Source organism: Aulonocara sp. 'chitande type north' Nkhata Bay, linkage group LG10 (genome assembly GCF_057382095.1).
Source record: "Aulonocara sp. 'chitande type north' Nkhata Bay isolate Kocher_YH1m ecotype deep benthic linkage group LG10, A_spYH_male_GT1.1, whole genome shotgun sequence".
Classification (NCBI taxonomy): Eukaryota; Metazoa; Chordata; class Actinopteri; order Cichliformes; family Cichlidae; genus Aulonocara; species Aulonocara sp. 'chitande type north' Nkhata Bay.
The window spans coordinates 21,497,375-21,519,575 of record NC_141353.1 but is presented as its reverse complement, the minus strand read 5'-3'; the positions used below and the strand labels follow the sequence as shown (position 1 = coordinate 21,519,575).

Below are 22,201 nucleotides of genomic sequence, written 5' to 3'. Positions count from 1 at the left end.
ATAGTTCCCAGCCAGAACACATAACTTTCAGAGTGACCTGATAGTCTTGGATTAATGACTTGCAGAAGTTTGAATATATAGGAGTGATAAATTGTCTTGCACTTTTTTTAACCTGAGTATCAGTGAACGACCAAGAATTCAGGGAAACCCTACAATTAGTTAAAAAATAAATAAATAAATAAATCAAACCCTGTACAGCAAAATAAACCTGCATCTTTAGATCTGGTCAGTATTCTGTTCATTGTGTGTAGCGCAGATATTTACTGAAAATAAATCTGAAAGTGACCCTGATTCAGGCTCTCATATGATTAAAAAACAACAGCATAAAAAGCAACTAAACAGCAAACCATATTTATTTGATATAAACTGGTCATATTGAAAATATTGATAAGGTATGATATTTTGAAGCCTTTGATCAACACTCCATATATATTCAGCCATAGTTGATTCAAAATTTCTAAACTTGAAATAAAGCATGCACAAAACAGAGAAAAAAAAATACAGATATAAAACAGTACAAAGGGTATAAATGTAAACCAGACTTATTTGAGACTGTACTGTGTAAATGTCACATCAAAATGAGAAACCTCAACATGACATTTATCACATCCATATTATTTGAGCTCTTTAACATCGGAGCAGATTCTCTTAGATTCTTCAAATTTAACCGGACACAACATTGGAAAGTCGTTATTACTTGCATTTCAAAAGCACAGAACCATCATACATGCATTATTATTATTAATATTATTTATAGTACATGATGCATCAGTTGTTTAACAAAACCTTATGTGAAAGAGTAAATTGAAAAAAAAAAGTATTAGTTTTTTTGAACAAGTGTCCTGACTTATTAAAAATAACGACTGCTTTTACTGCTCGAACTGTTCTCACTTTATCTTCTGTCTGCAGTTAACCTTCTGTGCACTCAGTTAATATCCATGGGCTCTGGCTGCTCTCTCCGAGAGAAGAATTCAAAGAAAGCCTTCAAACTCTCGTCATCTACAGCCACTGAACTGTTCACTACATTTTTAAACCTTATGAGATTTCTGCTCTCAATGAGCTTTTTCACACCAACCAAAAAGTCTTGCTGTTGAGTGCATTTGCAGGCGAGTATTCCTTCAAGAGACCAAACTTTTCCCTCTCAAACCTCTGAATAATGATGCGTTCAATTATATCAGAAAAAGGATGCCCAAACTCTATAACACTTTGGTTTCGACCCCTTGTTTCATTGTATAAATAGCCTCCTGTATGCATTGCAACAGCATTGCCATACTCTTTAAAGACAGGAAAGCTGGAGTTGCCACAATGTAAACAAGACTTATAAGTTAGAAAGTGTTTGCGTTGTTAAACAGTTAGTAATAAGATGAACACAGTCTTGATTACCTCTCCTGCACCTCTCCACAACTTGACCATGGTTGCCTGTGAAACAGTCAAATAGACTGTCATCCGGATATTCGATAATGCAAATTCCACCACTGTGGCAAACGAATCCACTGTGTGTTAAGAGACCATCAGGCAATGTCTGATCAGCACTGAGCTTTAACAAAGCCCAGTCAGTACATCCAGGTCCTTGTGGTTTCCCGTTTATTCTCACTTGACATAGTTACTGAGTTCCATGAGTTTCTTCATTGTTTGCTTGAACTGTAAAACCATTATGTACTTATTGGTTTCTGACAGCAGATTTCTTGTACAAGGAGTACAGAAAAGGCCCAAAACTGTCAATAAGCTGGATACAAGGTCATGATTCACCTTTGAGCCTTGGTTGTCAAAAAGGTATCTCAATGACTGTGAGAAAATTTGCTACAACTGCAAAGTAAATAGAATTGTGCACACATAAATTTCTGTCTCAGTGTGGCTATAAATTGGTGATCCCTTAAGAAAGGCTTTGTTCAATAAAGCTCAGAAAGCAGTTTGGTTTCAACACTCAATTTATTTTTGATTTACAATATACATGAGTTAGGAAATCAACATGTAAAAGCTTTTCTTCTAAACCATATGCAATTGAATTTGCTTTATGATGCTAGACAAAAAATAACCGAAATCCATGAGGCTCTGAGGCTGACCCTTAGCATCACAGTAAAAGTATCCTCCTGAATGCATTGCAACAAGACTACCTTCCTTATTAAACACAGGAGAACCAGAAGAGCCCTGATAAAAATTAGAGTTGTATGTCAGTCTGCCATTGAGTCCTGGAATTTCTTTTACCACACGATTAACGTAATCATCATTGGAACCTGGATTTTTCCTCCAATTCTCCTCCACAACCTGTCTGCGGTTCTCAGGACAAACAACTGAACAAACATCTACTTGTTTTACTTCCGCATTAGGATGTCCAATAATGAAGATGTTAGAATATTCAGTGTCAGAAACTGACTTAACGTGTGGTAAAAGACCATTGGGCAGTGGCAAACTGTCATTGACCTTTAACAAAGCCCAGTCACTCTTATTATCAAAATCATAGCAAACAACGTCTTCTACAGCTACACAATCACACATAGATTCTTGAATTTCATATGAAAAAGTAACAGTGATGTTATTAGTAAGCTGATCAGTCTTAAAATTATAAGCAGATTTAATAACATGAGCGTTTGTAAGGACAAAATTATCATACAGGAGAAAACCACTTCCACGTGGTTTCCCACCTATTATCACTAGACAAACAGATTTACTGAGAAGCAAGAATGTATTGGTATGTATTTCATATGGCCATATATTATATATATTGGGCAATGGCATATTGTCATTGATCTCTAACAAAACCCAGTCACTCTTATTACCGAAATTGCTGCAAAAGTCATAGCAATGAACACCTACTACATTTATAAGATCACACTCAGACTCTTGAATTTCATGTGAAAAAGTAACAGCGACATCATTTGTAAGCTGTCTAGTTTTAAAATTATAGTAAGGCTCAATAACATGAAAGTTTGTAAGGATAAAATTTTTAAACAGAAGAAAACCACTTCCAAATTTGTCCCTTGTTCTTACTTGACAAACAGATTTACTGAGCTCCAACAATTTATTATGTATGCCATATTTCTCAAAACAATTTGACACAGTGTAATGAATCTGCAGTATGTAATCATAAGAAATAAATCGTTTCTGTGACTTGCCTGTGAGACAGTACTCTGGAGTTAAGATGCAATGTCTGTTAACCATTATCTTGCTTTGATTGCAGAGCTGCCCTAGACACAAAAACAAGTCATAGCGGGAGTATGTGATCCAGGACTCTTTAGTAGAGTTAGGATTTGAGAACTCTCCACAGCAATTAGGTGGTACAGGCCAAGCTGGACCAAACGGTGGTGTAGTAACTGCAGGACCACACGAGACAGCTGCGGAACCAGGTGAACAAATAAATCATTAATTTCCAATTACTAACACTACCAGTGTACCCAGTGTACTGTGTTTGTTAATCTCAAAAGAACATTCAATATGATTACTTTTACTGCACAAAAATCATAAAAAAAAAACATGATTTTGGTTCATCTATATCTAATGCAGGTCTCAGAATAACTGTGTTTTCTACAAAGCTTGTTTTTCCCAGAAAAGTAAAATTAAGTGGAAAATAAACTGCTTAATATTTCACTCTTCCTACCATGATTTGAGGGCTCTCCACGGCCATTAGGAATATGTAGACTCTCTTCACCTTCATGCATTTCAAGGACTACCGATGGCACCGAACCCCCCACACCTTGTCGCGGTGGCTCCTTTCCGGTCTGTAAAATTAATGCACAACTAGTTCAGAAACTAGCATAATGTGGTAAATGTATATAAATGACTTATTAATTATTAATATCCTACTATTTTATTACAGGAGGAAATCAATACCTCAAGTCCAGTGGCTGGGATGCCAGTTATGAATGCCATTTTACCTGAAGGAGAAAGGTGAGCAAATGAATCATTAATTTCCAATTACTAACACTACCAGTGTACACAGTGTACTGTGTTTGTTAATCTCAAAAGAACATTCAATATGATTACTTTTACTGCACAAATATCATAAAAAAACCCCCATGATTTTGGTTCATCTATATCTAATGCAGGTCTCAGAATAACTGTGTTTTCTACAAAGCTTGTTTTTCCCAGAAAAGTAAAATTAAGTGGAAAATAAACTGCTTAATATTTCACTCTTCCTACCATGATTTGAGGGCTCTCCACGGCCATTAGGAATATGTAGACTCTCTTCACCTTCATGCATTTCAAGGACTACCGATGGCACCGAACCCCCCACACCTTGTCGCGGTGGCTCCTTTCCGGTCTGTAAAATTAATGCACAACTAGTTCAGAAACTAGCATAATGTGGTAAATGTATATAAATGACTTATTAATCATTAATATCCTACTATTTTATTACAGGAGGAAATCAGTACCTCAAGTCCAGCGGCTGGGATGCCAGTTATGAATGCCATTTCACCTGAAGGAGAAAGGTGAACAAATGAATCATTAATTTCCAGTTACTAACACTACCAGTGTACACAGTGTACTGTGTTTGTTAATCTCAAAAGAACATTCAATATGATTACTTTTACTGCACAAAAATCAGTGCAACTATTCTCAGTAGATAAAAAAACAAATATATAAGAAAAGATCAAAGTAATCGTTCATTTCTAATTACATTCACTGAATTTCAAAAGGTTAAAACAATAAGTTAAAGAATGCAGAACCTCCATTTTGTAGCCAAACTATTTGTAAGCCAAGATGGTGTTATAAACACGGATGGTTATTCTAAAACATTTTGCCATTGTTGATGGTTTGTGTACATTTACACATTTATTTCTCCTTCTTTTGTTTTTTCTCAGGAACAAAAGTTACACCTGCCTACGCATACCCGAAACTAATCAACTCCCGAGTACGTTTCAAGAGTTATTTTGGAGATAATTCGGCAATAAAATGTTTCATATACTACACTGTTTCAAACACTACATTTAGTGGCCTTGTTTCTATAATCAGTAATCACTTTTTTGTGACAGTACAAATTGAAATGAATTTGATTGATTGAATAATATTCGTGGTGGTAAATAGCCTTCGGATGTAACCGATCAATTTTCAAATCTGTGTTCTATGATGACAGCTGGGATAGGCTCCAGCGCCCCCCGCGACCCTGAAAAGGATAAGCGGAAGCGAATGGATGGATGGATGGTGTTCTATGATCTACATTTTAGCAGTCTAAAGGAGAGTAACAGTTGGTAACCTGTTACATCCAAACCCCTTGACTCCGCAACACACGCTGTCTGGGTATGACCCGTGATAGTTACGCAGTCTGGGCTGATGTAACTTAAAATTTGGGCTTTCTGCGGCCTAACGTATCGCAAATAAAAGTTTTCTTTCATCAAATAATCAATATCACGTCTACATTTTTTATGTAATTTAAAATAACAAGCGAAATTGTGGCGCTTAGAGGCATTTTTTGTCTGGTTTAAACTAAACATACGTTAAACTAAACATACGTGTTAATCCTTTAATTGTAGTTCAGTTTCATTTCAGTTTCATTTAATCCATAAATGAGTTAACTATAGGTCCGACTTACCTTGACGTTACTCTCTGTTTGCAACTAAAGCGCTCCACTATCCTTTCTCCTTCGTCCTTCGTCCTTCGTGAAGTTAATAGAAGTTTCATAGAAGCTGAAGCTTCCGGTAAACTCGAATGTTCCAGTACATTCTAAGTTAAAGACAGATGGGACTTACCTTAAGGTGAAGAACAATGACGTTAATATGCTACGATGATAGGAACACCTGCGCATTTTTAAGAGGTTGTGGCGGCTATAGGTCCAACTTTAGTTAACTAACTAATTTATGGATTAAATGAAACTGAAATGAAACTGAACTACGATTAAATGATTAACACGTATGTTTAGTTTAACGTATGTTTAGTTTAAACCAGACAAAAAATGCCTCTAAGCGCCACAATTTCGCTTGTTATTTTAAATTACATAAAAAATGTAGACGTGATATTGATTATTTGATGAAAGAAAACTTTTATTTGCGATACGTTAGGCCGCAGAAAGCCCAAATTTTAAGTTACATCAGCCCAGACTGCGTGAGATCACGGGTCATATACCCAGACAGCGTGTGTTGCGGCTGGTTGCGGAGTCAAGGGGTTTGGATGTAACAGGTTACCAACTGTTACTCTCCTTTAGACTGCTAAAATGTAGATCATAGAACACCATCCATCCATCCATTCGCTTCCGCTTATCCTTTTCAGGGTCGCGGGGGGCGCTGGAGCCTATCCCAGCTGTCATCATAGAACACAGATTTGAAAATTGATCGGTTACATCCGAAGGCTATTTACCACCACGAATATTATTCAATCAATCAAATTCATTTCAATTTGTACTGTCACAAAAAAGTGATTACTGATTATAGAAACAAGGCCTCTAAATGTAGTGTTTGAAACAGTGTAGTATATGAAACATTTTATTGCCGAATTATCTCCAAAATAACTCTTGAAACGTACTCGGGAGTTGATTAGTTTCGGGTATGCGTAGGCAGGTGTAACTTTTGTTCCTGAGAAAAAACAAAAGAAGGAGAAATAAGATAAGATAAGATAAGATAAGATAAGATAACCTTTATTAGTCCCACACGTGGGAAATTTGTTTTGTCACAGCAGGAAGTGGAGAGTGCAAAAGTTATGAGGCAAAAATTAGAATACAATAAGAATAAATACAGTACACAACTGTACAGAATAGAATAAAATACTATATACAGTAGAATAAAATAAAATAAATATACAATAAGATAAAAATAGAATACAAATACTATATACAACTGAGTAAAAATACAACGATGACAGAAAGGATTATTGCACTTAGTATTATTGCATATGTATGGATGTGTGTGCTTGATCAGTTAAAGTCTTTATTATGGAGTCTGACAGCAGTGGGGAGGAAAGACCTGCGAAATCTCTCCATCCCACACCGTGGGTGCCGCAGTCTCCCACTGAAGGAGCTGCTCAGTGCTGTCACAGTCTGCTGCATGGGGTGGGAGATGTTGTCCATCAGGGATGACAGCTTAGCCGCCGTTCTCCTGTCACTCACCACCTCCACTGGGTCCAGAGGGCATCCTAGAACAGAGCTGGCCCTTCGGATCACCCTGTTCAGTCTCTTCCTGTCCCCAGCAGAGATGCTGCCGCCCCAGCAGACCACACCATAAAAGATAGCAGAAGCCACAACAGAGTCATAGAAGGTCTTCAGGAGTGGGCCCTCCACCCCAAACGACCTGAGTCTCTGCAGCAGGTACAGCCTGCTCTGCCCTTTCCTGTAGAGGGCGTCTGAGTTATGAGTCCAGTCCAGTCTATTGTTCAGATGAACACCAAGGTACCTGTAGCTGTCCACAGCCTCAATGTCCATACCTTGGATGTTCAGTGGTTGCAGTGGAGAATGCTTGTGCCTGCGGAAGTCTACCACCAGTTCCTTGGTTTTACTGGCGTTGATCTGGAGGTAGTTCAGCTGGCACCAGTCCACAAAGTCTTGGGTCAGACCTCTGTACTCCTTGTCGTCCCCATCAGTGATGAGGCCGACTATTGCAGAGTCATCAGAGAACTTCTGCAGGAAGCACTGGGTGGAATTGTGGGAGAAGTCTGCAGTGTAGATGGTGAAGAGGAACGGAGCCAGAACCGTTCCCTGTGGGGCCCCCGTACTGCAGACGACCCTGTCCGACACACAGCCCTGAGTCCTCACATACTGTGGTCGGTCGGTGAGGTAGTCCAGGATCCAGGTAGTGAGGTGATGGTCCACTCCAGAGTTCACCAGCTTGTCCTTTAGAACCGAGGGAAGAATAGTGTTGAAGGCACTGGAGAAATCAAAGAACATGATTCTCACAGTGCTTCCAGCGGTCTCCAGGTGAGCGAGGGAACGATGTAGGAGGTGAATGACGACATCATCTGCTCCAATGCCAGGCTGGTAGGCAAACTGAAGTGGGTCCAGTGATGAGCTTATTAGGTGCCGAAGCTGAGCCAGGACCAACCGCTCCAGGGTCTTCATCAGGTGGGATGTCAGAGCCACCGGCCTGTAGCTGTTGAGGTCCTTGGGGCGTGAAGTCTTTGGCACTGGTACAACACAGGAGGTTTTCCAGAGCTGTGGGACTCTTCCCAACCTCAGGCTCAGGTTGAAGAGGTGCTCCATCACCCCACACAGTTGGTCCGCGCAGGACCTGACGACCCTCGAGCTGATGCCATCTGCACTCAGAAAAATAAAGGTGCCAACTGGAATTAAAAGTGGTTCTTTAGACTGATGCCATAGAAGAACCTTTTTTGGTGCCACAAAGAACCTTTCAAACAATGGTTCTTTGAAGAACCATTTCTTTCAGTGGTTCATTGAAGAACCTTTAAAGGTGCCCCAAAGAACCATCAAGAAATGGTTCTTTGGGGCACCTTTAATGGTTTTTCAAAGAACCTTTTTAAAAATGGTTCTTTAAAGAACCATTTTTAAAAAGGTCCTTCAAATGGTTCTTTAAAAGAACCATTTTAAAGAACCTTTTTTGAGTGGTTCTTTAAAAAACCATTTTAAATCTTTCAAAATAAAATGCATCATAAATTGAATTTGAGTAGGGTAAAATAAATATGAGCACAGCATAGACATATATTAATGGTTTATTGTCATTTTGTAGTATACCAAAAGACAAAAAGGCATTTTAACCCTCAGCACAACATCAATACTAATACATGTCACATATTAGTGTTTTAAACAGTAATAATTAAATATATTTGCTATACTATAAATAAATATATATAAATACTATAGCTACAGATAACACAACAAATAATACATGTATTGTTTAATTAATAAAACATCAGAAAGTGATAAAACACATTAGAAATAGCAATAGCTTCATAACAGACCAATAAATCAACACATTTTCATCAGCAGATGTTTGCATGTTCAGTAAAAATATTTCAACAAGTTTATGATTAAAATGATCAATGAACTTTAGCATTACACCATGTAATGTACGTTTCATGTTGTACTCATGGTCCTTTGTTAGTCCAGTTTAGGACAATGTCTCTGACGTATGTTTCATATCAAACATATGTCATATCAAAACAAGCCCACACCTGCAGTTGTTTCAGTTTTTCACTGGTGTTTCCTGTCAGCTGGTCAACCTCTCAGGCGGACATCCATATCAGCCAACCAAACGACAAGCTCCTCCCTTTGTGCTTCAAATCCCTCCCACTCTGAGACAAGGAGCTGAAAGAGAGAGAAAAGAGTCAATTATAAAGAAGAGAGAAAAGTGAAACCCTCCTCAGAAGGTCTGACTCGCATACCTGCAGTTGACCTGTGATGGACTCCAGTTTGGCGTTCACGTCATCCCTCGCCGATGCCAACAGCCGAGTCTGCAGGGTGCCCTGGAAGAGCTGAGTTAATGTTCCACTCCTCCTGGTCAGGCTCTCCAGCTGGATGAGCCGAGGTCTCCCCTCTCGCCGCTGCCTCTGAACACAGAAACACAAATTGCATCTGAAGCAGGAGGTGCAGATTTTTTTTGCTATTCTTTTCTAAATCCAGGCTAGATCACGTGGAGGTATTTGGAAAACTTTTTTGGCCAGTGGACGACTGTTGTCTTGCAGAAAGTCAAATCAAACATATGCGATACACAATCAATTCACAAGAACACATTATAAAAAATAAGTCCAGTTCTTGCCTGATTTCAAATGAATTCTGCATCAAAACAGGGTGACAGAAGTAAAACGAGTGCACAAAGCCTCACTTTGTACAAGCCTGCTATTACAGTTCTCCTCTATGCAGACGACTTTCCTGTTTTCAAGGCACAACTTGGATCTGCTGTACGAATCTTATGGATACACACTAAATGAAACAATAGTGTGCATGACTCCAGATTCTGATCCCTCATCCTAATATGGTCCCAACATAGCAACAGCAATAAAGCAGATGCTGAGGCTAAAAAAATACAAAGTCCATAAACCAATGGCTGACGTGGGTTTTATCATAAGGGTGATAAATATACAGATTTCAGTCTGTCTTAGAGATTTGATGTTCATTTACCTGCAGATGCACTATACGTGCCTGCTCTATGGTTTTTCACAACATTTTGCACATCACTATTTAATACAGGAAGTACGTGAACTAAAACAAGTCATCTTTCTTTGTGAGAGGACCATATTAATGAAACAAACCTCAATGACATCATAGGGATCCCTACAGATGCTCCTGCTGCTTCTCTTCCTCCTCATCCTAAGCTTCCTTCTCCTTGTCCTCGCCTTCCATCCAATTGTAATTCAACCTAATTGTGTTTCTCCCCCTCCTCTTCCCCAGTTTGTTGGAGCTGTGAACACAATTAATGTGAATCTGGATTAATTTGTGCAAACAAGAAAAATCTACAGCTTTTTGGTCAGAGGTGCTCTTGTGATTTAAGCCGGGTAGAGTGGATTTATGTGTTGATGCTACCTGCTTCAGCTCTGGCTGCTGAGTGATATTTACACCCTGGCTGGATTACAAACTTTAACCATGTGCTGAACTTTGGCCCAGCGTTGATACCTCTTGTTAGTATAACGACCTCTTCTTAGCTTAATGTATGATGGTGGATAAATGAGATATACAAAAAAATTAACTATATTACAAAAGAACATCTATCTTGGAAACATCAAATGACCGGAGCATAACTTGTCAACTAGTCCGAAACTAAGTTATGCAGGAACAGTCAAAGACACACCTTCTCATGTCACATTTCTATTCATTTGTATATAATTCGATTAGACAATAAAGAGTCATCTAATCTAATTATTCATTCAAAACACTTATGCATAGCTGTATTTTATACAGCTCATACAGAATTCAAAGTACAGGTTCATGTGAGTATTTAGTGTACGGCTCAGATCTACAGAATTTCAGAGTTTCTAGAGCAGACACAGAGCTCACGTCACAACAGGCTTCAGGCGCCATTTTAGTGACTTTAACAATATATTAAATTTTAATTTCGGTCTAGCTGACATTAGGTTATGTACGCAGCACGCAATTGAACCACATATTTTAGAAGCCAAAGGTTCAAATTAGCTGGGAGCAGCTTCACTTAATTATAACAGTGGTTTTGTTAGGAAAACAGTTGGATACTAAATTGCGCTGACCTCAACGGCTAACGTATCTAGCTAATCGCTACTGTTAGCACAACATTAACAGCAAGCTACAATGACGAGTAACAAAAACAAAACAGTAATAAGGTTTTAATGGAAATGTTTTACCTTTTCTAACAGTCCCAGAATCCACAGCTTCAAAGTCCAGCAGGTACTGAAGACTGTTATCCGCCTCGCTGTCACCGTCCGTGAGTTTTTTTCCCGAAAGGTCAAGGCCCGCCGCTCGCACACTCTGTCTGCGCATGCGCATCCCAACGACTGACCCCCTCCGTCCGCTCCCGGGAGGTTATAGTATGACGTGTTCTGACGTCACTCTCTCTCTCTGTCATTTATTTGGCTCGAAACACATATCAACAAATTGCTCAGTGATGAACAACTACTCAGATCATTTACCTAAGCTGTGCTTTGTCAAAACGAAGTGTGTGTTCATTACACTGACATTCTGTTCTGCAATTGTTATTTACTTGTATTTTATAATTTGACTTTACATACTGCTGGGTGGTTTGTAAAGTTTACAATAACTAGTATTATCATTATACTATATTTTCAAAAATATATAATAATCTCAAAAGTAATGCCTTGGAGTAGAAAATAGTAATGCTTTATTAAAATTTAAAACTAAAGTACAGTACTTGAATGTGTGTATTGTGTCTACTGTTTGCAAATATTTCTAACTTTTATTTGAATATTCAGTTTCCTACCATCTTCTCTTAAAGGGTAATTGCCAGGTATCCCGCCCTCCCCCTTTGCACACACATGCACACAAAGAAAACACACAGTATAATTCACAGCCTCATTATAGTGAATAAATATTTATGCTATTTACACCATCAAACTTAGATTGCTAAGGATGAAGAACCTTTTGTTCTTTAAAGAACCATTTGTAATAGCTGAAGAACCATCCACAAAATAAAAAGGTTCTTTGACGTATGATGGTTCTTTAAAGAACCATGAAGACATCTGAAGAACCATTTAAGAACCATAATTTTTCTGAGTGTGGGCCCGCTGCCTTCTTGCCATTAATCCTCCTCAGTTCCCTCCTAACCTGGGTGGTTGAGAGAGACAGGCTGGAGCCTTGTGTTGAGTGTGTATTGGATGCTGTTGTTGGGGGTGGGGGGGGAGTGAGCAGGGTGAATAGAGGAGGTGTGAAGTGTCTGAGGTGGAACAGCAGCAGTGGGGGTGGGTGAGTCTGCAGCCGATGTTGCAGACTGCCTCATGGCTGAATCAAATCTGTTGAAGAAATGATTCAGTTCATTTGCCCATCTCACATCCCTCCCAGGCAGAGAGTTCTGCTGTTTGTGGCCTGAGATGGTTCTGAGGCCTCTCCAGACTTCACCAACGTTGTTTTGTTGAAGCTGGTTCTCCATCTTCTGCCTGTAGCTCTCCTTCCCATTCCTTATCAGTCCCCTCAGCTCTCTCTGCACCCTTTTCAACTCCTCTTTGTCTTTGGATTTGAAGGCCCTCCTCTTCTGCTTGAGGACGGTTTTAATTTCTGGGGTAATCCAAGGTTTGTTGTTGGAGAAACACCGTACAGTCCTGGTAGGTACAGTGTTATCCACACAGAAGTTTATATAGTCAGTAATGCATGTAGTAAGGCTGTCGATGTCCTCTCCGTGGTCATCACAAATCACCTCCCACACAGTCGACTCAAAACAATCCTTAAGAGCCTCCTCGCTCTCCTCTGACCATCTCTGTACTGTGCGGGTGGCTGGTGGCTCCCTGCGCACTAAGGGCTCATACACAGGGACAAGGTGCACCAGGTTGTGATCAGATCTGCCCAGGGGAGGGAGAGGTGATGAACTGTATGCCTCTTCTGCATTGGCATACAGTAAGTCCAGTGTTTTATTGACTCTGGTTGGGCAGGTCACATACTGGGTGAAGGTGGGCAGTGTGGAGTCCAGTGAGGCATGATTGAAGTCCCCTGATATTATGAGAAGGGCTCTCGGTGATTGTGTTTGCAGTCTGCTGACCACAGAGTGGAGAGAGTCACAGGCTGCATCCGCGTTGGCCGATTTTTGCACTGATTTTTGTGTAAATGTACACAAACCATCAACAATGGCAAAATGTTTTAGAATAACCATCCGTGTTTATAACACCATCTTACAAATAGTTTGGCTACAAAATGGAGGTTCTGCATTCTTTATCTTATTGTTTTAACCTTTTGAAATTCAGTGAATGTAATTAGAAATGAACGATTACTTTGATCTTTTCTTATATATTTGTTTTTTTTTATCTATTGAGAATAGTTGCACTGATTTTTGTGCAGTAAAAGTAATCATATTGAATGTTCTTTTGAGATTAACAAACACAGTACACTGTGTACACTGGTAGTGTTAGTAATTGGAAATTAATGATTTATTTGTTCCGATTACATACTGCAGATTCATTATATTGTGTCAAATGGTTTTGAGAAAAATCTTGTACTTGTAACAAATATTCAAGTCTTTTTAAATACTGACATTAAACACCCTTTACATATTTTGGGCAGTTTTTTAAATTGTAAATTGCTCATATCTCCTCATGTATGGGAATATGGCATACATAACAATAAATTGTTGGAGCTCAGTAAATCTGTTTGTCAAGTAAGAACAAGGGACAAATTTGGAAGTGGTTTTCTTCTGTTTAAAAATTTTATCCTTACAAACTTTCATGTTATTGAACCTTACTATGATTTTAAAACTAGACAGCTTACAAATGATGTCGCTGTTACTTTTTCACATGAAAGTCAAGAGTCTGAGTGTGATCTTATAAATGTAGTAGGTGTTCATTGCTATGACTTTTGCAGCAATTTCGGTAATAAGAGTGACTGGGTTTTGTTAGAGATCAATGACAATATGCCATTGCCCAATGGTCTTTTACCACACGTTAAGTCAGTTTCTGACACTGAATATTCTAACATCTTCATTATTGGACATCCTAATGCGGAAGTAAAACAAGTAGATTTTTGTTCAGTTGTTGGTCCTGAGAACCGCAGACAGGTTGTGGAGGAGAATTGGAGGAAAAATCCAGGTTCCGATGATGATTACGTTAATCGTGTGGTAAAAGAAATTCCAGGACTCAATGGCAGACTGACATACAACTCTAATTTTTATCAGGGCTCTTCTGGTTCTCCTGTGTTTAATGAGGAAGGTAGTCTTGTTGCAATGCATTCAGGAGGATACTTTTACTGTGATGCTAAGGGTCAGCCTCTTAGTCTTATCGATTTTAGCTATCCTTTATCTAGCATCATAAAGCAAATTAAATTGCATATGCTTTAGAAGAAAAGCTTTTACATGTTGATTTCCTAACTCATGTATATTGTAAATCAAAAATAAATTGAGTGTTGAAACCAAACTGCTTTCTGAGCTTTATTGAACAAAGCCTTTCTTAAGGGATCACCAATTTATAGCCACACTGAGACAGAAATTTATGTGTGCACAATTCTATTTACTTTGCAGTTGTAGCAAATTTTCTCACAGTCATGGAGACACCTTTTTGACAACCAAGGCTAGGGTCTGGCAGGGAAACTCTACAATTAGTTAAAAAAAAAAAAATAATCAAACCCTACACAGCAAAATAAACCTGCATCTTTAGATCTGGTCAGTATTCTGTTCATTGTGTGTGGGGCAGATATTTACTGAAAATAAATCTGAAAGTGACCCTGATTCAGGCTCTCATATGATTAAAAAACAACAACATAAAAAGCAACTAAACAGCAAACCATATTTATTTGATATAAACTGGTCATATTGAAAATATTGATACGGTATGATATTTTGAAGCCTTTGATCAACACTCCATATATATTCAGCCACAGTTGATTCTAAATTTGAAATAAAGCATGCACAAAACAGAGAAAAAAATACAGATATAAAACAGTACAAAGGGTATAAATGTAAACCAGACTTATTTGAGACTGTACTGTGTAAATGTCACATCAAAATGAGAAACCTCAACATGATATTTATCACATCCATATTATTTGAGCTCTTTAAAAATCGGAGCACATTCTCTTAGTTTCTTCAAATTTAACCAGACACAACATTGTAAAGTCGTTATTACTTGCATTTCAAAAGCACAGAACCAGCATACATGCATTATTATTAATAATAATATTATTTATAGTACATGATGCATCAGTTGTTTAACAAAACCTTATGTGAAAGAGTAAATTGAAAAAAAAGTATTAGTTTTTTTGAACAAGTGTCCTGACTTATTAAAAATAACGACTGCTTTTACTGCTCGAACTGTTCTCACTTTATCTTCTGTCTCCAGTTAACCTTCTGTGCACTCAGTTAATATCCATGGGCTCTGGCTGCTCTCTCCGAGAGAAGAATTCAAAGAAAGCCTTCAAACTCTCGTCATCTACAGCCACTGAACTGTTCACTACATTTTTAAACCTTGTGAGATTTCTGCTCTCAACAAGCTTTTTCACACCAACCAAAAAGTCTTGCTGTTGAGTGCATTTGCAACTGAGGTATTCTTTCAACACATCAAACTTTTCTCTCTCCACCATTTGAATAATGATGTGCTCAATGATGTCAGAAAAGGGATACCCAAACTCTATGACACTCTGGTTTTGACCCATCACACCAGGGTAGGCATACCCTCCTGAATGCATTGCAACAACATCGCCGTCCTCATTAAAGACAGGAGAGCCAGACGACCCAAAATACAAACAAGACTCATAAGTCAGAAGGTGTTTGCGCTGTTTAAGATCAACTGCCACTTTTTCAAAGAACCTGCGAGTAACGAACTGGACAGGCTCATTATTGTTACTGTAATGCCTTTCCACAACCCGATTCCGGTTCACAGATCAAACAACCAAACAAGATTCGATCTTTTTCGTTCCACCATCTGGATGTCCAACAATGCTAATTCCACCACTGTGACGAATGAATCCACAGTGTGTTAGGAGACCACCAGGCAATATCTGGACATCACTGAGCTTTAACAAAGCCCAGTCAGTCCCTGACACATCAGGTGAGTAATCATAACCAGAAACCTCTTCCACATCTATCAGGCCATCGTTCTGCTCCAGACTTTCATAAGAGAAAGTGACAGTGACCCGCTCATGAAGCCGGCCGTTATCATTACAGAAATCTTTAATAACATGGGCATTTGTGAGGACAAATCTGCTGAACACGAGGAAACCGCTTCCTTGTGGTTTCCCATTTATTCTTACTTGACAAACAGAATGACTGAGTTCCATGAGTTTCCTCATTGTTTTTACTTCTCGGCACGACTGAGCATTGCTCCCAAACTCCAGACGCAAAAGATTCTGGGCGAAATTAAGGTCATGAGCTTGTTTTTTGCTGCTTTTGACTGAGTCTTTAAATTCTGAAGACAAACAATTTTGCATCTGTTTTAAATAAATATTTCCACACAGATTTGGTTTCTTTTCTGCTACATTGTCGGTCTCTGATTTGACTGTGTTAGTCTGCTGTGAAAGCTCCTCATACCCACCAGAACGACCTGCCAGAGATTCACTCTGCAGCACGTAAGCGTCATCAAGACTGCCAGGCTGACTTTCTGGTGGATCAGACTTGTCGAGCAATTTGATCTTAAAAGTTTCATTATCAAGGTCGTCAACCAGATTGCACATCTCTGTGTTCACTTCAGTGCGCATGTTAAAGAGCACGCAATTCTTTTTGAACATGGTATTGAGAAAACGACCATCTCTTCGTAGAGCTTGCTTCACTTTTTCCCCTTCGTATGCGTAAACAGTAATTTCCTGCATGTCTTTTCTTAGATCAGGATTTTTCAGGATTCTGACAACATTTTTACCTCCTCGTGCTATGACATGAAATATCACAAGCTTGTTAGATTGTCTCTTTTTGCAGGGATAACCAGAGACGCTAACTGGTTTCTTTGGCTTCTCCACAGCTTTCACAAACTTCAGAGTCAGACGTTCATTTTTAATTACTCTGCATGGAAAGTGTGAAGCGATTGCTTTCCCACTTCTTACAATAACAAGCTCTTTGCCATCCTGCTTTTCTGCAGCTGCTTTGAATTTTGGACTTTTCTTCAGGCAGTCCTCAATAGTTTGCGCTTGATTGCAGGTATGGGTATAGATGTTCTTCCTGTAACTCCACTCAAAAGAATGGGTCAGATGAGGCTCTTCGTCCTAGGAAGAACAAACAATCAGGTCTCTCTTACAGGGGAATCTTATTCTATTCAATTACTAACATGTTCTTAAGTCACTTTGCACTATTAAAACATTCCTAGCTAACAAAAAACAGGTACACCTATAACTCAATTAAACTGCCTGAAAATATGTGGGTATTTTATCCATTTCTTTTTATTGCCAACACAGAAAAGAAATAATGAATAAACCTTTACCTTTGCAGCAGTATTTAGATGAGGAGGTGGAATATTTTCCTTATCCTGGGAGTGTGTTGATTCCTTGAAGTAACAGAGAGGAACATTAACGCAGATGTAGTATACAGTTTTTAAAAGAAAATAATGTCCATTATAAGAGTTAGGTACTATTGGTAAACTGATATAATTACAAAGCATTGAGAGTCCATTTCACCTGTTTTTGTGTGCAGTGACTAGAGCACTGGAGAGGCAACGAGACAACTGTCAAAAATGGAATACTTTCCACAGACCATTGCTCAAGACTAACCTTTATCTAGTTCTGATTTTTGCTATGGTCCTTGTTACTGCTTGCACCATGAGACAATACCTGTAGTGACATTTAGGACACACAGGCAGTCAAGCTCCTCCAGGATGGAGAATCTATATAAGCAATGGTATGTACTCAACACCTGTAAAACAGTTTTTCTGGGGGTGGTCTTGTTGCCATTCCAGTGTCCCTTATTGCACTAAAGCAAATTAAACTGATTCAGTGACTTATGCTCCCTGTCTGGTTAAGTTTAACACATTTTGTATTACACTGTTGATTATCAAGTTTGAGCAGTGTATTGTATGTACGCCATAACCTTACAAATCAAAACATCCCTGTACATAAATTCATTCATAACAACTTTAACTGCTTCATAAACTTCATTACATGAGAAAATCAGCACCTTAAAATTGTCTCTTGGAGTGTTATTTCTGCTCGTCATTCTTCCTGTTGAATGTGACAAACAGGTACTGCAGTTTCTTACCTGAAGAAAAGTGATTTTTAATCAATTACACAACACATTTCACTGTGTGCATTAATGTCAATGTGATTTATTAAGATCAACTTCAATGCCAAAGGAAGTGCATAGAAACACAAAAGCAGATAACATATGCCAATTGTAGATTACAGAAGTTTTAAAAATTGGGCTGCATTACATCACACATAATTCTTAAATGTGACAACATCTGAAGATAATCCAAAACAAAATTCCTTAAAATGCAACCCTAAAAACAAAAAAGGTAATTAAAGTTAAAAATAATTAATACAACTGTGGGCTACTAAAAAAACAAGCCAAGATAAACAGAGACAATGCAGAAACAAGTATCTGCCAGTGTTATATACTCCAGGAAGTCCAGGAGATTTAAATTAAGAAAAGTCTTAGTGGAAAAAAGGTGGCAAGCAGGGAAAATTGTCCATTTCAAAACAAAAAGAGATGGTGGAGCTAAAGCGACACCTAAGAAAATAAATATTATTAGTAATAAGTTATATTACTACTGCTCTTTGTTTTTGTAATAAATCACACACCAAACACACTATAAGGAGGATGAGCGCCCTGTCTGGGTCTCCTCTGTCCAACTGGCAGCAAGGGCGGTACCTAAACCAGAAAAGAGCAAAAACACACTCAGGCCAAGGTCACAGCCCCGCTGAGGGCACTTACAGTCAAACTAGTGAAATCTGTCAGATAATACGAGACGGGTGCATGTTTCTTCAAACTTTCATGTCTAAGGCATGCATATTAGATATTGGATGCTGTGTTTGTATTGCAATAAGTATTCAATTCTGGAAAAAAAACAACAAAAAAACTTTTGTTTTAGAGGATGAACGAAAACATGCAGGAACATAGTCATGCACACTCTGCAGGATATATTGCACGATTTCGGGTGACACCAACAGCAGTACGACATCTGGCTGTAATGTTGACAGCAATTTGCTGTGAAAAGCAGTAGCACTCACCCCCATCATCACTAAGTGCTTAGAGCGACTGGTCCTAGCACACTTCAAATCATGTCTCCCCCCCACCCTGGACCCCCACCAATTCGCATACCGCCGGAACAGGAGCACAGAGGATGCAGTCTCCATCGCAATGCACTCTGTCCTCTCACACCTGGACAACAACAACACCTACGCCAGAATGCTGTTTATAGACTTCAGTTCAGCATTCAATACAATCCACCCCTCACAACTCATCAGGAAACTGACAGACCTGGGTATCAGTTCCCTCATCTGCAAATGGTTACTGGACTTCCTGACCAACCGCCCCCAACATGTCCGGCTGGATAACCGCTGCTCATCTACCATCACAATGAACACCGGTGTACCACAAGGCTGTGTGATGAGCCCTTTCCTCTACTCCCTCTTCACCCACGACTGCAGACCTGCTGATGGTTCCAACACCATCATTAAGTTTGCAGATGACACCACGGTGATTGGCCTCATCAGTGACAACGATGAGGCCGCCTACAGGGAGGAGGTGGATCGTCTGGCTGAGTGGTGCGACAGAAACAACCTGCTGCTTAACACCGAGAAGACCAAGGAGCTCATCGTGGACTACAGGAGGAATGCTGACCCACATCCACCCATCCACATTAAGGGGACGGCTGTGGAGCGTGTGAGCAGCTTCAAGTTCCTGGGAGTCCACATCTCCGAGGATCTCACCTGGACGACCAACTGCTCCAAGCTGGTCAAGAAGGCTCACCAGCGCCTCTTCTTCTTGAGGACTCTGAGGAAGAACCACCTGTCCTCAGACATCCTGGTGAACTTCTATTGCTGCACCATCGAGAGCATCCTGACCAACTGTATAACAGTCTGGTACGGGAACTGCTCTGCCTCGGACCGGAAGGCGTTGCAGAGGGTCGTGAAAACTGCCCAGCGCATCGCCGGAGCACCACTTCCTGCCATAAAAGACATCTACAGGAAGCGGTGTCTGAAAAGGGCTGGGAAAATCATCAAAGACCCCAGTCACCCATCACATGGACTCTTCACCCTCCTGCCCTCTGGGAGGCGCCACAGGAGCCTCCGGACTAAGACCACCAGGTACCGGAACAGCTTCTTCCCCACAGCTGTCAGACTCCTGAACTCTGCCTCCTGACATCTGACCCACGTTAAACTCATGGACTGAACATACACACACCCACAATGGACAACTGTACCCTCAAACACAATAATAACATGGACTGAACCACCACTCACAACCACTAGCACTTTATATAGCCTCTGTAGAAACTATCTACACCCTCACTTATCTTAACTGCACTAATGTATAGCTCTGTGTAAATAATCATTCTGTACATTCGATAATCTTTAATCCTACAACTGTTTACAACTTGCATAGTTCCCATTTCTGTATAGCTGTATATCCCAGATTCTGTAAAGTTATTTATTTCATATTCTGTATAGTTTTTCATATTTATATCCTGTTCATATCCTGTACATAGCTTGTACTCACTACAGCCTGTACATACTTATAGTTATAGAATATTCACAACATACTTCATACCGTGTACATTATAACATACCATAATAGACCCATTTCTGTAATATACTCACATATCTATATTATTGCTAATATATATTGTAATATATCTATATCACTAAAGCACTTCTGGATGGATGCAAACTGCATTTCGTTGCCCTGTACCTGTGCAATGACAATAAAGTTGAATTCTATTCTATTCTATTCTATTCTATTCTATTCTATAAAGGTGAGCAGTACTTGTCAAATTGGGTAGTCTATCACGAGCAATACGTGGAGGTGAAGCAATAAAGATGATTCTGGTTGTAAATAAAAGTTTTTTCAGGAAAGTTGCCCCTTTTAAACGTCCTCTCAATCACTCCTGTCTCTTGTGTAGCAGGACCTCCCACTTATTAAATGGCGTTTTTTTTCCGCCATTTCTTAACCAGACGGTTTAGAAAAGTGCCGAGAAGGCTTCCCATACCCATTTGCTAGCGTGTGCATGTTCACGCACTTTAGGAGTCCATATAAATTGACGAAAATGAGCCATTTAAGGTGTTTTTTGTTTTGTTTCTTTGAACACTTACCTAAAGCGTGAAAACCAAGTGCCTGTAGCCGCAAACGCAGACAAGTTTCGCGCCTTTTCTGTCTAATGCTTGCGTGTTTCCTGTTTGCTGCACCAGCAGATCGCCATCTAGTGTACCGGAGTGTGTAAGACAGTCCAGACAAAGCTGCAGGATGAGATTCAAAGGCAAATTCTCCTTACATAGAAACACAGTAATAATATTACTAAAAAGATCGGTTTTAAGGTGAAGAGACAAAAATCTGAATGTGACAAATAAAAGGCTTAATTGATTGATTGATTGATTGATTGAATTAATCAGAATCAGAATCAGAATCGGAATACTTTATTGATCCCTGGGGGAAATTATTTTTTGTTACAGTGCTCCATTTTAAACCAACATTAAGACAAGACAGACAATACGCTAACTAAGAATAGTACAATATATACATATATATACATACATACATACATAAGTCACTTATAAATAAATATTTGGAAAAGAAACATGTGTAGTTGTAGCAGCAACAGTGTGTTAAGTGGATGCGTTGTACAGGGAGATGGCCACAGGCAGGAATGATTTCCTGTGTCGTTCAGTGGTGCTTTTCGGTAATCTCAGTCTCTCACTGAACGAGCTCCTGTGACTGACCAACATGTCATGGAGTGGGTGGGAGGTGTTATCCAACATTGTCTTTATCTTGGACAGCATCCGCCTCTCCGACACCACCTTGAGGGAGTCCAGCTCCATCCCCACAACATTGCTGGCCTTACGGATCAGTTTATTAAGTCTGTTGGCATCTGCGACCCTCAGCCTGCTCCCCCAGCATGCAACAGCATAGAGGATCGCACTGGCCACCACAGACTCATAGAAAATCCTCAGCATTTTCTGGCAGATGTTGAAGGACCTCAGTCGCCTCAAAAAATAGAGACGACTCTGGCCCTTCCTGTAAAGTGCTGTGGTGTTTTTAGCCCAGTCCAGTTTATTGTCAATGTGTACTCC

General features: G+C 39.5%; 3 protein-coding genes across 3 annotated transcripts; all 3 read right to left on the bottom strand.

Moving 5' to 3' along the window:
* Positions 1 to 1,986: 1,986 nt before the first annotated feature.
* On the bottom strand, positions 1,987 to 4,409 carry LOC147320848 (uncharacterized). The gene is made up of 5 exons (XM_086307365.1): positions 4,371 to 4,409; positions 4,138 to 4,258; positions 3,829 to 3,872; positions 3,596 to 3,716; positions 1,987 to 3,332 (listed from the first exon to the last, which is right to left on the bottom strand). Exons 1-5 carry the CDS (start codon positions 4,407 to 4,409, stop codon positions 1,987 to 1,989), a joined length of 1,671 nt encoding a protein of 556 aa, XP_086163491.1.
* A 4,168-nt stretch (positions 4,410 to 8,577) lies between these two features.
* LOC147320847 (uncharacterized) lies at positions 8,578 to 11,320 on the bottom strand. Its single transcript, XM_086307518.1, has 4 exons — positions 11,188 to 11,320; positions 10,126 to 10,274; positions 9,259 to 9,423; positions 8,578 to 9,181 (listed from the first exon to the last, which is right to left on the bottom strand). The coding sequence occupies exons 2-4, from the start codon at positions 10,180 to 10,182 to the stop codon at positions 9,092 to 9,094; spliced, it is 312 nt and encodes a 103-aa protein (XP_086163644.1). The 5' UTR covers positions 10,183 to 10,274; positions 11,188 to 11,320; the 3' UTR covers positions 8,578 to 9,091.
* A 3,867-nt stretch (positions 11,321 to 15,187) lies between these two features.
* fam111.2 (family with sequence similarity 111.2) lies at positions 15,188 to 21,249 on the bottom strand. The gene is made up of 5 exons (XM_086307517.1): positions 21,227 to 21,249; positions 18,713 to 18,782; positions 18,090 to 18,170; positions 17,401 to 17,463; positions 15,188 to 17,185 (listed from the first exon to the last, which is right to left on the bottom strand). Exons 3-5 carry the CDS (start codon positions 18,126 to 18,128, stop codon positions 15,875 to 15,877), a joined length of 1,413 nt encoding a protein of 470 aa, XP_086163643.1. The 5' UTR covers positions 18,129 to 18,170; positions 18,713 to 18,782; positions 21,227 to 21,249; the 3' UTR covers positions 15,188 to 15,874.
* Between the last annotated feature and the right edge of the window lie 952 nt (positions 21,250 to 22,201).

What these genes read in the sequence shown, in the direction of transcription:
- LOC147320848 (XM_086307365.1), bottom strand. Translation starts at nt 4,409, where the DNA reads ATGGCATTCATAACTGGCATCCCAGCCGCTGGACTTGAG. An exon ending in TCCCAGCCACTGGACTTGAG is followed by an intron (nt 3,717 to 3,828) that starts GTATTGATTTCC and finishes TTAATTTTACAG; the next exon opens with ACCGGAAAGGAGCCACCGCG. An exon ending in TGGAGAGCCCTCAAATCATG is followed by an intron (nt 3,333 to 3,595) that starts GTAGGAAGAGTG and finishes CTGGTTCCGCAG; the next exon opens with CTGTCTCGTGTGGTCCTGCA.
- LOC147320847 (XM_086307518.1), bottom strand. Translation starts at nt 10,182, where the DNA reads ATGAGGAGGAAGAGAAGCAGCAGGAGCATCTGTAGGGATCCCTATGAT. An exon ending in ATCCCTATGATGTCATTGAG is followed by an intron (nt 9,424 to 10,125) that starts GTTTGTTTCATT and finishes TTCTGTGTTCAG; the next exon opens with AGGCAGCGGCGAGAGGGGAG. An exon ending in CCATCACAGGTCAACTGCAG is followed by an intron (nt 9,182 to 9,258) that starts GTATGCGAGTCA and finishes TCTCTCTTTCAG; the next exon opens with CTCCTTGTCTCAGAGTGGGA.
- fam111.2 (XM_086307517.1), bottom strand. Translation starts at nt 18,128, where the DNA reads ATGACGAGCAGAAATAACACTCCAAGAGACAATTTTAAG. An exon ending in CTCCAAGAGACAATTTTAAG is followed by an intron (nt 17,464 to 18,089) that starts GTGCTGATTTTC and finishes TGTTACTTCAAG; the next exon opens with GAATCAACACACTCCCAGGA. An exon ending in ATCTAAATACTGCTGCAAAG is followed by an intron (nt 17,186 to 17,400) that starts GTAAAGGTTTAT and finishes TGTTCTTCCTAG; the next exon opens with GACGAAGAGCCTCATCTGAC.